The sequence below is a fragment of the Eucyclogobius newberryi genome, unplaced genomic scaffold, assembly GCF_026437365.1.
Source record: "Eucyclogobius newberryi isolate DKJ021-1_F unplaced genomic scaffold, fEucNew1.0.hap1 SCAF_10, whole genome shotgun sequence".
NCBI lineage: Eukaryota > Metazoa > Chordata > Actinopteri > Gobiiformes > Gobiidae > Eucyclogobius > Eucyclogobius newberryi.
This window is the reverse complement of record NW_027315724.1, coordinates 35,160,200-35,175,678: the sequence shown is the minus strand read 5'-3', so window position 1 is coordinate 35,175,678 and position 15,479 is coordinate 35,160,200. Positions and strand designations below refer to the sequence as shown.

At 45.7% G+C, this 15,479-nt stretch overlaps 1 protein-coding gene across 4 annotated transcripts in view; it reads left to right on the top strand.

Annotated features, from left to right (window-relative positions):
* The window catches only part of fam131ab (family with sequence similarity 131 member Ab), a 36,566-nt gene extending 31,740 nt beyond the window's left edge, over positions 1-4,826 (top strand). For all 4 annotated transcript variants that reach the window (XM_072455808.1, XM_072455816.1, XM_072455801.1 and 1 more), the window contains exon 5: positions 4,197-4,826. In XM_072455808.1, coding sequence (XP_072311909.1) covers positions 4,197-4,804 — 608 coding nt within the window. In that variant the 3' untranslated portion in view covers positions 4,805-4,826. The remainder of the gene's footprint in view (positions 1-4,196) is intronic.
* Positions 4,827-15,479: the final 10,653 nt, after the last annotated feature.

Below are 15,479 nucleotides of genomic sequence, written 5' to 3'. Positions count from 1 at the left end.
TATCATATTTCCTCGTGGCGTGGATAAATCATTTGTCCTGTCACGTATCAATCATAAAACGCACCTACCGCTCACCTGCAGCCGCCTGCGGTTCGTCCCCACGTTTCCGCATGCCTAAGCGCATGGATCTATCATAATATAGTTCCCTCAGTGTACGGGGCAAAATGAAGACGGAGAAAGACAGTTCGAGCTGACTCAGAAGTGGACAGAAATCTACGGGAGACGAGAGATGCGATGCGATCCGTTGCGTGTGTTGTATCAGTCCGCACGGGGGAGTGGCATGTGCACTTCCGCCTGCGTTCTCAAATCGCCGAAAAATCGTCCATACCGCCTTTAATCGTTATCCAGCCCCACAGACCATGTTAAAATATAAGCTTAAATCGGTTTTGTTTGCACTGTTCTCTTTTATGTCTTAAACTGTTTGGTAATTTCTGTGTTTTTTAACTTTTTGTACTTTTAATTGCCTTCTGAACGAATTGTGCTCTACAAATAAACTTTAAACGCGCTCCCCCGCCTCGCCGTTAACACAATTGAATCAGGGTTTTTCCAAACTTGTTTCAGTTTGTTATTCTTTTATATTATTATCTCATACTTTTCTGCCTGAACAGGACGTCTTTTTAACCCATTGTATTGAAACCGTTCAGATTAACCGGCATAGTTGGCAACTGACAACCAACTATACGCTCAAGCAACTTGTACCAATGTATCAATGCATCATGAATGTACCAAGCCTGAGATTAACATAACGTATGATGCATTTCTCCTTTCAGAAGTATCACAGGTTTGTCCTTGTCCTGTTCATATTTCATACATTAATAACACAATCTGCCCTAAAGTGACATTCAACCAATGAAAAAACAATGATTCATACCAAAGCATGGCATTTATTATATGAAAAATCGGCAATATTGCAATAAATATGACGGTATATGAGAGGCCTATCGTTACTATTGCACAGAGAGAGAGATTTGTATATCGTAACGTCCCTTGAAAATAATAAAGATATAATGCGATTCCCTCCGGCCGCGCACTCTTCCTCTCCCATTGTCCCAGTGCCCTACTTTTCATCCTGTCGACATTTTTTTTTTTGTTCCTCAGCGCAATTTGATATCCCTCCTGCAAGTTTAATATCATTTCCTTTGCAGAGACGGACAGGGCCGGCGCGGCGGGTGAGAGCAGGTTATAAATACGCAGAGTGTGTCTTTGCCCGAGTGTGTACTGTGTATGTGTACCAAGTCTTGTGGGGACCGCTCCAGACAGGCCGGTACGTGAAGCTGTTTCCTCACCCTCACGTTCAGGGCTCAGGTTTCAGGTTTACGTTTTTGGGAGGGCGATGTTGACTCAAATCAACTATAATCAGACTATATTTTTACGACGTGCTGAAATGTAAGGTTCAAGTGTTGCACAAGACGCGAATGGACCACAAATTTGCACGCCAAAGCGCAGAATTGTCCTTTTATATCCTTGTTTGGGTCAGTTTTTGCAGATTTTTTGAACAGTAAACATATCATTATGCATATCTCCAGAACAGCAATTACAATATGATCTATTTCCCCCATCTCTACATTGACTGCTTTACATTAGAAGTGAATTATTGATCACATTTGAAGCATGAAGAAGGCGATTAGAATGGTTGTAGTTTGTGAATTGCAAAGGAGGCAATTATTTGGAATAGACCGTCCTCTGAAAAGAACAAAATATCCCAATCCGACAGGTTCGTGATTAGCCTATGATCACGTTGTAAATCTAATTGTAATTGTCTGAAAATTGCACGTCATATTAAACATTCCAGCACTATTTTTTAGATAAAGGTTGGACAAGACTTGGGCCAGGTTGTGTTATTCTTGGTTAGGCCGCAGTTATTTTATGACTTGGTTTACGGATTTTTAAATGAAATATATTGAACAGGCGGGCGAAATATAAATATAAATATAATTTCAATAGATTTTTTCTTTCGGGTTTACCCAAAACGCACCACGGGAGGAGGGGGGGGCATGGCGCGCAGGTGAGTGTAACAGTAGCACAGTAGCATGTTTTGCATCGGTAGAACAGACGCTTCTAAGTGTGCAGCCTTAGTCACGCCAAAACGCACTGGAGAAAATGTGGTAAACGGGTTTAAAATGTGTATTTGCGTTATAAAGGCGTTGGCGCGGCGCGTAGCAGACAAGAAAACGGGCGCGCGCGTCTTCTCATGCTCCCGGGGCCGCGCGCAGGGGCCGTCAAAAATTCCTTCACGCGCTCTTATCTTTTGACTTAATACTGCTTTTTATATTTCATTTAATGCTATTTTGCCTTGTCGGCGGTACTTTATAAAAAAAAAAATGATAATAACTATTTTATTTATATTGTAGAAATCGATAATCTAAGTGCGGCGGATCCGTAAACCAAGTAATAAAATAACTGTGGCCTTATTAGAGTTGTACGTCTATTCAAAGTTAGAGTTAGGCTTGGGGGAATGAGTGCGAGTGTCTGTAACGTCCCCGCAGACCCGGTCAGCCTGGCGCGTGTGTTTGTGGGGAAAGGCTTTCATCGTGATTGCACTGACACGGCTAATATTCAGTCCAGTCCATTTAGCGGCCGCCCGCGCGCAGACACAGTACGTCCGCGGCTTCCTGCTAAACGATCGTAAACTGATAACACATAAAAAGGGGCGTGTCAGCAGCATGTTCAAAAGGGGGGCGCATAAAAGTGTCAGAATATCGTTTGGTAATTTCATTATGAACATAACTGGTATGAATCATTTCTTTTCACACTGTAGGCGCCGTCGACTTTAAAGGAGACGTGTGATGAAAAATACACTTTGATGAGCTTATAACCTTGTTTCAACTGTGTTTCCTCATCATTCTCTCACTAAATGTTCTATTTAGATTCATGCTTGTTTGAGTCATCTTGTGTTGAGGCTCGAGCGCGCGGAAAATTCCTGTTTTCACCTGCCCCCTATCCCAGCCCACAAGCGTGTACTTGGTTGTGATTACCTGAAAAATGAAGACTGTAGGGTTTTTAAAGTAACCAGGCATCCGCTGCACGCTACAGGGAAATGTCACGATGAAGAGGCGGAGCTTATCAGTTCTGACATTTCATACACGAGGCGATGCAAACGTGCTTCACACAACCGGAAAAAATGCAGTCAACAGTTTAAGACATAAAAGGGTCAAGAGTGCAAAGAAAATCCTTTCGGTCATATGCACAGCTAAAAAAAACTGTTTTTATCTTAGATTTGAACATTGTCAGAGTAGAATCTGTCTCACATCTTTTCTGTTCCAGATTTGAGCTCCATAAAACTGAAACGGAGATTCCCCATGTTTAGTCCTGACTCTGGCACCAGCAGGAGGCCGGTCCATGTTTAGTCCTGACTCTGGCACCAGCAGGAGGCCGGTCCATGTTTAGTCCTGACTCTGGCACCAGCAGGAGGCCGGTCCATGTTTAGTCCTGACTCTGGCACCAGCAGGAGGCCGGTCCATGTTTAGTCCTGACTCTGGCACCAGCAGGAGGCCGGTCCATGTTTAGTCCTGACTCTGGCACCAGCAGGAGGCCGGTCCATGTTTAGTCCTGACTCTGGCACCAGCAGGAGGCCGCTCCATGTTTAGTCCTGACTCTGGCACCAGCAGGAGGCCGGTCCATGTTTAGTCCTGACTCTGGCACCAGCAGGAGGCCGGTCCATGTTTAGTCCTGACTCTGGCACCAGCAGGAGGCCGGTCCATGTTTAGTCCTGACTCTGGCACCAGCAGGAGGCCGCTCCATGTTTAGTCCTGACTCTGGCACCAGCAGGAGGCCGCTCCATGTTTAGTCCTGACTCTGGCACCAGCAGGAGGCCGGTCCATGTTTAGTCCTGACTCTGGCACCAGCAGGAGGCCGGTCCATGTTTAGTCCTGACTCTGGCACCAGCAGGAGGCCGGTCCATGTTTAGTCCTGACTCTGGCACCAGCAGGAGGCCGGTCCATGTTTAGTCCTGACTCTGGCACCAGCAGGAGGCCGGCCCATGTTTAGTCCTGACTCTGGCACCAGCAGGAGGACGGTCCCTGAGTCGTTTTAGAGCAGTTTTTTTAAATTTAACAAAATGTAAAGTTCTAATCTACTTATGCTATAGCTCAATACTAAAGATGTGACAAATCACGACGACAAACGTTTCAAACAAACGCTGGTGGTACTTTAACATGTCCCGTTGTGTCCTGCAGATGTCCCGTTGTGTCCTGCAGATGTCCCGTCGTACCCTCCGTACCTGAAGGACCTGATCCACAGTCAGATCTGCCAGCAGCTGGGTGTGCGCCGGCCGTGCTGCGAGGGGCCCGGAGGGGAGGGGGGCAGCGGCGACCCCTCCCCCACAGCGGGGTCTCCAGACACTCTGTGCTCCAGCCTCTGCAGCCTGGACGAGCACCACCCGCTGCTCCGAGACCTGGGCAGTAGCCGCGGCAACAGCAACGCCTACAGCAACGCCGCCGAACTGGCCGCCAAGATCCTGTCCGCGCTACAGGGGGGCGAAGAGTTCCTGTCTCGCCTGCAGAGGGCGGGGCACACCTGCAGCGGGGGGCGGGGCCTGAGAGCGCAGGGCGGACAGGACTCTCCTTTCTCGATGTCCTACTCAGAGACGTACCTGAGTCCCGGAGAAGATGACGACAGCCCCTGTAAGGACTATGACAACACAGTGTGTCCCTCAGAGACAGAGGCACTCAGAGCGGGGGACAGTCCCGCTGAATACGCCCTGCGCCGAAGGGTGTCGGACGTGGCCTCCTCCGGGGTGGTGTCTTTAGATGAGGAGGAAGAGGAGGAGGAAGAGGAACGTGTGGGGAACGCAAACAGCCAATGACTGTCCAGTTTTGAACTGTGACTCGAACAGAGCCGTGTAGAGACATTTGTGCATGTTTTTCTTCAGAGTGAACGTAACTCATCCGTCTTTTTCTTACTTGGAACATTTCCACGTCCTGATTGGTACCTGCTTTGTCCATATTGGCGTCAGTCATGTTTTTCTTCAAAGCGTCCAAACAATCTTTTTTATCAATGTGAAAACAAGAACGCTGGCCACTCTCCGAGTTCAGCAGCTGACTCTTAGTACACGATTATAGGTTTTTGTGCCTATCGTCAAACACTCCCAAAGTGAGGCCGGCTGAAGAACTGAACTGAAACTGACTTGTCTTTGCATGTGTTTTGCAAGTGCAATTGATGGGCTGACCCAGTCTTAAGCACGATTTGTTTCCTGTCCCAGTGGGAGAGGGGCGGGTGACAACGCATCCTGGAGCCTGCAGCCTCTCTCCGCCCGACTCCTGCAAGAGAAAAGTGCATCCTTTTGGCATGGCCTGCTGTATGCCAAATCCAACCTGTCACTTCTAATTATAAGCTAATGCTGGAATGTCTTAAAGTGACAGGATATAGTATGTATTTTAAATATAAAATTCAAAAATATTTGTCATAAATTAAACAATGGAAAGGGTATGCTTTTATTGTACTAGTTTTCTATCACTGACATGTTGACATTATTCTGAACATCTGATTCTCGACTGGCGGATGTTTGAACCTCTCGCAGTAGCCGCGGCGACGCTGACAAACACAGAATGTCCCTGAAGTAGTCTTTAGTGAAGTTTGGCGGTGCGTGATGTGAAAGCGACTTTTCTGTGAACTCAGCGTTGCATTGGAGATTTTCTATATTTTTGTATGCCTCGTCTTGCTTTGATCTCTTGCCTCTCCGGCGTGCCAGTGTATGTGGTTTTTGCACGAAGCTAATGTGGCTGTAGATTCCTCCTTCTCTTCATTATCACTGTGTGATATTGTCTACTGAGAAAAATGTGAAGTTTTTATTTGATTTTTATTTCAAAAGAGGTTACTGTGATGCCATTGGTCATGATGCTGTCCACATCAGACAAAAGCTTTGCCTTTTATTGTACACATTTGGTTTGGCACATGTTATTAAGCAGAGGTGGGTAAAAGTGAGTTATATTCAAACTAATTCAAGAAAGAAATAGCTCATTATAAGATTTGTTTTGTTTTTAATACTGTTTATGCCTAAAATGAGTGTATGTATTCTATGTATTGCTCACCGGTTTACATCAGCGTCATTATTCCTCCTTTATTGACATCATTATGAACCAACAGCACAGCGACTTTAGTACATTTCCTGTCTTTTGTACCCACCTCCGTTTACACAGCATGAGCCGAGGTTCTCTCGTGAGTCATTCATAAACTCAGGAAACCCATGGACCGTCACATCCCACCGTCCTCTTCTCTGTCCATCTGTAAAATCCCACCACGTTTCTCTGCGTGGACACGTTCATATTAAAGATGTCAGCGAGCCCCGAGCTTGCGCTGTACAGTGTCATTCCCTCTGATGCAGCACGTCCCTTTAACTCCGTCTGGTGTCGCCCCGAGAGCTCGGAACATTTCACCGGTGCTGCTGCTCGAACCGAGTCTCAGCGCCGTTCGAAACGCGTTCGGGAGAAACCTGCCACGTCCTTATCTCACGTCAATAAACAATGATTTTTGAGATGGTTAAAGGGGACGCGTGATGCACAAATGGACTTTTAAGAGCTGTGTTATCGTTTGTTTTCCTGTCGTTTACCGAGAGATTTTACGTATGTTTGAGTCATCTTTATTCTTGTAAGGCATTTTAGATCAATATTGCGATTTTAGATGTTCAAACTATAAAATAATGATTCAGGATTGCCTTAGATTACAGGTATATACAGGAGACAAAAGCATAATATGTCTTCTTTAAAGATTCTCTCTAAAGCTCGTAATTGTTTGCGTAAAATATTTATTCTCTAAAGGTTTTGAGGCAAATAATGAGAAGTAACTGGTTCATATCGCTCAAGATAATCAACTATTTTCGATGTTTTTGAGCGACTTTAATGGCGTGAGGACAAGTGCTACTAGTGGCCATGTGTAGAACTGCACCCACAGCTCCCGCCGCGCGCTAAAACACAAAATAATTCTTGACAATGACATTTACGTAAAGACGTTAAGTTGGCAAAGACAACTCAGGGGGAACCGTCGACGCTGCGCCTTTCGTGACATCCAGGTCGCATAGTCGCCAAGTTTAAGCCCCGCCCTCTCCGCGGTTGCTGTCGCTCAAGCCTCCCTCGCGTTCCGGCGGTGTCCCGGGCCTACAGTTGTCCTTGGTTGTGTGCGTCCGGTGTGCGTCCCTGTCCTCTGTAGGGACAGAACGGTAAATGTGGGGCGTCGTCTTGATGATGTCACTCTACCCTTGTCCCATGTAGAGACAAAGCCATTAAGTTTGTGCTTGTGTGTAATGGTAACCCTATATGTAATATTATTCAAATTATTAGAATTAACTAACCACATAAGAGTTATTTGGCAAATAAGAGAGCATTTTTTGAAAGTATTTTTTCTTCTTCTTGATCGTTTAGCTGGAGAGATTTGCTCAAGAAGAAGTGGAATATTATTTTTACCCCACAAAAATTAAAACACTGTTGACAGAGAGAAAATTTTAAGCTTTTAATTCGTAGATTTCAGATTCCTGTTTAAAGCTGCTTTTAGGTACAAACAGGGCTGCATTTCATCCCCTGAAACCCATGCATAGACCAGTTCAATTACAACTAAATTACTGACATAAAATAAACAGTTGCTATATATTTCATCTAAATATCACACTGATGCTTTACATAACATGTTCAGATTTGATTATAAATGTGTAAAATTCAAAGCCTAGACTTAAAAGTTGCCACAAACCATAACTAGCAAATTACAAACACATTTTGATCTAAATGTTGAAGACAAAACCCGTTAATGTCACATTTTCGCTTACAACGTCTGTTCCTCGTCGTCCTTCTCCCTCAGGGGCGCGTTACATAACAAATAGAGTGCTACCTTTGTGCGCAGCCTTTTCCCCTCCATTAAAAAGTCTGATCGCTCCTCCGTCTGTTACCGCGACGATCCCGACAACAGGGACGTGGTCAGAGGTTCGGCGCACTAGAAGAGCTCGAATGTGTGACGACGAGCCCAGAGTGAAACGTCTGTGTCACTTCTGGTTGTCTTTGAAGTGATTTGAAGCGACTGGTACAGACAGTGCGGTGTCAGGGCCGGGTGCGCTGTCTTCCCTTATGAAATATGACTTTAATTGTACAAATAAGAGCAAATTAACCTAATGGAAGGTGTGTGCAGGAGTGGGTTTTAGTCAAACGGGTCATTGCGGGAATGAAATACAAATCTTCCCAAATAAAGTGCAAAATAATTCGTGAAACTATATTATGGGAGTTTGTTTCTTTTAAATTCAAAGTAAAATACATGCATTTATGTTATATTATTAGTAATTTAGTTATTTCATGTAGAAAGGGGCTGTTAGTGGTCGACTTTAAACAATAATCGTAGTCATATTTTGATAGTTGTACTCGATATTTGATATTATCAGCTTCATACATTACAAAAGAAAGAAAATCTCAATTTTGAAGCTTTCAGTCTCCATATTTCACCTTTATTGAGTTGATAATGTATTTAAAAAGTCTTAACGTACAATAGAAATAATCGTTTGACGAGTAGAACAATATTGCATGAAAGTGATCTTGCATTTATTCAGCGACACACGTTTTTATTGCTCAAAAATGACTTGCGGGGTTATTTCACACAGCTGAATATTCTAGGAAAACCAACTGCATCACCAGGAGAGGAATAGTACCTTTTATTTGGGAAGTATTTATACAACCGGCTTCATTTCTTGAGGCCAGCGCTGAACTAAACTACTGCAAAGAAAAGACCACAAGAGGGAAGAGTCAATTAAACCCACTGTTCATTTGGACAGAGAGAACAATAGAGAAATGGAGGAAAGAGAAAGAGAAAGAGCTTCTGTCTTAATTAAAATGTCCCAGAGTTCTCGAAGGGGGCACCATGACACTCAGAAGGGCTGTAGAGAGCAAAGAGCAAAGCCATACAATCCACCCAGTGATGCATGATACGCCCTGATGCAGCTCCATGTGGACCGGGCCGGAGCGGGCCGGACCGGGCCGGAGCGGGACACATCATGGATACATCAGGATACAGCAGTGCAAAGTGAATGTACCATCTTCACCGTCATCCTTCTCAAACACGTCTTTTCTCCTTTTCTCTCCTTTTCTCTCCTTTTCTCTCCTTTTCTTTCCTTTTCTCTCCTTTTCTCTTCTGGCTCTTTTGAATGTATTGATTTGAATATTGCCATCTTGGATTTGGAAATGGGTTTCTCTTTGTTTGCTGCATCTGAACTTATTTGGAGTTAATAAAATATTGGTATTGTTCTTTCAAAAAAAAAACACCAAACCAACTGAGTGATTTTGTTCTGCATTAGATACACATTTTATACAGATATGTTTAATCTATTACAATTACAGCCTCTTCTATAACAGATACTTGTACATGTATTACATCTGGAGTATAAAGTAAAAGGACTGCATATAGAATACCACAGTTACTTCAGGCATAGATTAATTTCTTGTTACACTTCGGTTTAGGGCCCACATAATAATGCCTAACAAAGAGTAAAACGTAAAACTACTACTCTGTTAGTATTTATGAAATACTTACATGTCTATTTGACCAAGTCCATATTTTACAAGTTAATAAATACATTATAACAAGCTTGTTTAACTTAAACCCATGGGCCAGATCAGGCCCTCCAAATGATATAATCCGGTCCATCTTAAAAATGTTTATGGTTTAGTCCTGGTTTAGTCCTGGTTTAGTCCTGGTTTAGTCCTGGTTTAGTCCTGGTTTAATTCTGGTTTAGTCCTGGTTTAGTTCTGGTTTAGTCCTGGTTTAATTCTGGTTTAGTCCTGTTTAGTGCTGGTTTAGTCCTGGTTTTGTCCTGGTTTAGTCCTAGTTTAGTCCTGGTTTAGTTCTGGTTTAGTCTTGGTTTAGTCCTGGTTTAGTCCTGGTGGCTTAGTCCTGGTTTAGTCCTGGTTTAATTCTGGTTTAGTCCTGTTTAGTGCTGGTTTAGTCCTGGTTTAGTCCTAGTTTAGTGCTGGTTTGGTCCTGGTTTAATTCTGGTTTAGTCCTGGTTTAGTTCTGGTTTAGTCTTGGTTTCATTCTGGTTTAGTCGTAGTTTAGTTCTGGTTTAGTCTTGGTTTCATTCTGGTTTAGTCGTAGTTTAGTTCTGGTTTAGTCTTGGTTTCATTCTGGTTTAGTCGTAGTTTAGTTCTGGTTTAATTCTGGTTTAGTCCTGGTTTAGTTCTGGTTTAATTCTGGTTTAGTTCTGGTTTAGTCTTGGTTTCATTCTGGTTTAGTCGTAGTTTAGTTCTGGTTTAGTCCTGGTTTAGTCCTGGTTTAATTCTGGTTTAGTCCTGGTTTAGTTCTGGTTTAATTTTGGTTTAGTCCTGGTTTAGTCCTGGTTTAGTCCTGGTTTAGTTCTGGTTTAGTCCTGGTTTAGTTCTGGCTTAGTCCTGGTTTAGTTCTGGTTTAGTTCTGGTTTAGACCTGGTTTAGTCCTGGTTTAGTTCTGGTTTAGACCTGGTTTAGTTCTGGTTTAGTCCTGGTTTAGTTCTGGTTTAGTTCTGGTTTAGTTCTGATTTAGTCCTGGTTTAGACCTGGTTTAGTCCTGGTTTAGACCTGGCCCTGACTCGTATTTGTATTTGTTCATTTGTTTGGGACAGAACGGTGAATACTGCACACATCAGCACATGGACACTGCAGGACACAAGACGGATGCAGGGACACTGCAGGACACAAGACGGATGCAGGGACACTGCAGGACACAAGACGGATGCAGGGACACTGCAGGACACAAGACGGATGCAGGGACACTGCAGGACACAAGACGGATGCAGGGACACTGCAGGACACAAGACGGATGCAGGGACACTGCAGGACACAAGACGGATGCAGGGACACTGCAGGGACACTGCAGGACACAAGACGGATGCAGGGACACTGCAGGACACTAGACGGATGCAGGGACACTGCAGGACACAAGACGGATGCAGGGACACTGCAGGACACTAGACGGATGCAGGGACACTGCAGGACACAAGACGGATGCAGGGACACTGCAGGACACAAGACGGATGCAGGGACACTGCAGGACACAAGACGGATGCAGGGACACTGCAGGACACTAGACGGATGCAGGGACACTGCAGGATACAAGACGGATGCAGGGACACTGCAGGACACTAGACGGATGCAGGGACACTGCAGGACACAAGACGGATACAGGGACACTGCAGGACACAAGACGGATGCAGGGACACTGCAGGACACAAGACGGATGCAGGGACACTGCAGGACACAAGACGGATGCAGGGACACTACAGGACACAAGACGGATGCAGGGACACTGCAGGACACAAGACGGATGCAGGGACACTGCAGGACACAAGACGGATGCAGGGACACTGCAGGACACAAGACGGATGCAGGGACACTGCAGGACACAAGACGGATGCAGGGACACTGCAGGACACTAGACGGATGCAGGGACACTGCAGGACACAAGACGGATGCAGGGACACTGCAGGACACTAGACGGATGCACGGATGCAGGGACACTGCAGGACACTAGACGGATGCAGGGACACTGCAGGACACAAGACGAATGCAGGGACACTGCAGGACACAAGACGGATGCAGGGACACTGCAGGACACTAGACGGATGCAGGGACACTGCAGGACACAAGACGGATGCAGGGACACTGCAGGACACTAGACGGATGCACGGATGCAGGGACACTGCAGGACACTAGACAGATGCAGGGACACTGCAGGACACAAGACGAATGCAGGGACACTGCAGGACACAAGACGGATGCAGGGACACTGCAGGACACTAGACGGATGCAGGGACACTGCAGGACACAAGACGGATGCAGGGACACTGCAGGACACAAGACGGATGCAGGGACACTGCAGGACACAAGACGGATGCAGGGACACTGCAGGACACTAGACGGATGCAGGGACACTGCAGGATACAAGACGGATGCAGGGACACTGCAGGACACAAGACGGATACAGGGACACTGCAGGACACAAGACGGATGCAGGGACACTGCAGGACACAAGACGGATGCAGGGACACTGCAGGACACAAGACGGATGCAGGGACACTGCAGGGACACTGCAGGACACAAGACGGATGCAGGGACACTGCAGGACACTAGACGGATGCAGGGACACTGCAGGACACAAGACGGATGCAGGGACACTGCAGGACACTAGACGGATGCAGGGACACTGCAGGACACAAGACGGATGCAGGGACACTGCAGGACACAAGACGGATGCAGGGACACTGCAGGACACAAGACGGATGCAGGGACACTGCAGGACACTAGACGGATGCAGGGACACTGCAGGATACAAGACGGATGCAGGGACACTGCAGGACACTAGACGGATGCAGGGACACTGCAGGACACAAGACGGATACAGGGACACTGCAGGACACAAGACGGATGCAGGGACACTGCAGGACACAAGACGGATGCAGGGACACTGCAGGACACAAGACGGATGCAGGGACACTACAGGACACAAGACGGATGCAGGGACACTGCAGGACACAAGACGGATGCAGGGACACTGCAGGACACAAGACGGATGCAGGGACACTGCAGGACACAAGACGGATGCAGGGACACTGCAGGACACAAGACGGATGCAGGGACACTGCAGGACACTAGACGGATGCAGGGACACTGCAGGACACAAGACGGATGCAGGGACACTGCAGGACACTAGACGGATGCACGGATGCAGGGACACTGCAGGACACTAGACAGATGCAGGGACACTGCAGGACACAAGACGAATGCAGGGACACTGCAGGACACAAGACGGATGCAGGGACACTGCAGGACACTAGACGGATGCAGGGACACTGCAGGACACAAGACGGATGCAGGGACACTGCAGGACACTAGACGGATGCACGGATGCAGGGACACTGCAGGACACTAGACGGATGCAGGGACACTGCAGGACACAAGACGGATGCAGGGACACTGCAGGACACAAGACGGATGCAGGGACACAGCAGGACACAAGATGGATGCAGGGACACTGCAGGACACAAGACGGATGCAGGGACACTGCAGGACACAAGACGGATGCAGGGACACTGCAGGACACAAGATGGATGCAGGGACACTGCAGGACACAAGACGGATGCAGGGACACTGCAGGACACAAGACGGATGCAGGGACACTGCAGGACACAAGACGGATGCAGGGACACTGCAGGACACAAGACGGATGCAGGGACACTGCAGGACACAAGACGGATGCAGGGACACTGCAGGACACAAGACGGATGCAGGGACACTGCAGGACACAAGACGGATGCAGGGACACTGCAGCGGTGCTAGCCACATGGGCTTTGACACATGCTGGTGAAGCCTTTGCAGACATCACATTATTTTAATTAGTGTTTATAGTTTAATTTGCATATTGATTACACATAACCCCGCCCCCTTCTAATGGGCAATAAAACAGATAAAGAGAATACACAAGGCTTAAAAAACAGTTATATTCACATTATTGTAACAGATCTATTTTGGGGATTTTTATTATAACTGGTTTAGTTCTGGACTAAACCAGAACTAAACCAGGACTAAACCAGAACTAAACCAGAACTAAACCAGGACTAAACAAGGACTAAACCAGGACTAAACCAGAACTAAACCAGGACTAAACCAGAACTAAACCAGGACTAAACCAGGACTAAACCAGAACTAAACCAGGACTAAACCAGGACTAAACCAGGACTAAACCAGAATTAAACCAGGACTAAACCAGAGCTAAACCAGGACTAAACCAGGACTAAACCAGAACTAAACCAGAACTAAACCAGGACTAAACCAGGACTAAACCAGGACTAAACCAGAACTAAACCAATTTTCTTGGGGGGATTTTTTTATTATAACTCCAAAATGTGTCAAAGTTGCATTTTGAGCAGGAGCCACGCCCTCCAAAGACATCTGGGCCCTGAACAATACCCTTAACAAGCATTAATAAGTGTTTCAAAAATACTGAATAACAACTGAATAACAATACAACAATTAACACTTAGTTTGTGACTAATCTGGTCCCTAAAATGGTCCTGTTTACGTTGTACTTTGTAGTAATTTGCACTCTCAACTACAAATACTTCAGTGCGTCAGACTGAGCTGGATAATGTCCCTGCGCCGGTTTCAAGGTCCATTAACCTCCGTGTATTTCATTCACAGTTATGGGCGGTCGTTAGCTCACAGTCTATAAAGTCGCCAGTAATTACCATGGCGACATCATCATCGGGAAGTTATTGCCGGGTCAGGGGTCGGGCGGTCACGTGACACATGGGGCCCCGAGACTGGCTCCGGTCGTGATTAGTCCTTCACTTTTACATGACATCATACGTGGGAGGGGCCACGGTGGGAGGAGCCAAAAGAGGAAAGGACAGTGAGAGAAAGAGAGAGCGTGGATCGGTCCCACGGTGGAGGTAAAGTGTGCCGTAAAAAATAGATAAAAAAACTGGAACTATTAAAATTTAACTATTTGACTAGAATGTGAGAATATAATTTAGTTAAGATACAAAAAACAGCATCAAATATAAAATACAAGACTGTGTAAACAGAGTAAAACGACTGTTCTGTGCATGAAGTGGCTCTGGTTATGTTTATGTACAGGTTAGTGCAGCATATGTGACTCGATTATTGTACAGAATTCAAACCGCGTAGTGTTTTCTTATTTAAAGCCACACTTTGTAACTTTTGTGATGTTCCAAATGAGACTATAATAGAAGAGAAGTGAACCAGCTTTGAAGGTATTTCAGTCACAATGGAAACACGTCTCACTTGTTTACATGGGGCACCTTTGATTTATGTCATTACTTTGTATCCGGGAGGGTCTGTGGTACTGTTTGTAGAGCGATAACTGTAGATTAATGATGGCGATGCTGGTTCTGTCGCACGTTTTGATGAATATGGGGGAAGTGGACAGCAAATAAAATGAATGGTGAGCGAGGAATGCAAGGGAAACGAATTATTAGCGGAAAGGAAAGGAGCTGCTGTTCAGACGAATGACTCTTTGACAGTGGCTGTATTCTGGGATAACACTGTCTACATTCTCACTCAAAGGTCAAAGGTCAAACCTGCCCAATCGCACACAGACGGTTGCTGTGGGAAACGTTCAAAGAAGCAGCTCATTGGTCGTTCTTGCATTTGGCTGTGTAAGGTTTGTATATGAACAATAGTCTAAAAACAAAGTACAAAACAAGTGAAATAGATTGTAATGTGATTAGCCTCAGAAAACGATATGAAAAGGATTATGATTTGGGCCCATTAACATTATTAGGAGAAGACGTACAACTACTGAAGACGTACAACTACAGAAGACGTACAACAACTACAGAAGACGTACGACTACTGAAGACGTACAACTACAGAAGACGTACAACTACTGAAGACGTACAACTACAGAAGACGTACAACACAGAAGACGTACAACTATAGAAGATGTACAACTAGAGTAGACATACAACAACTACAGAAGACGTACAACTACAGAAGACGTACAACTACAGAAGACGTACA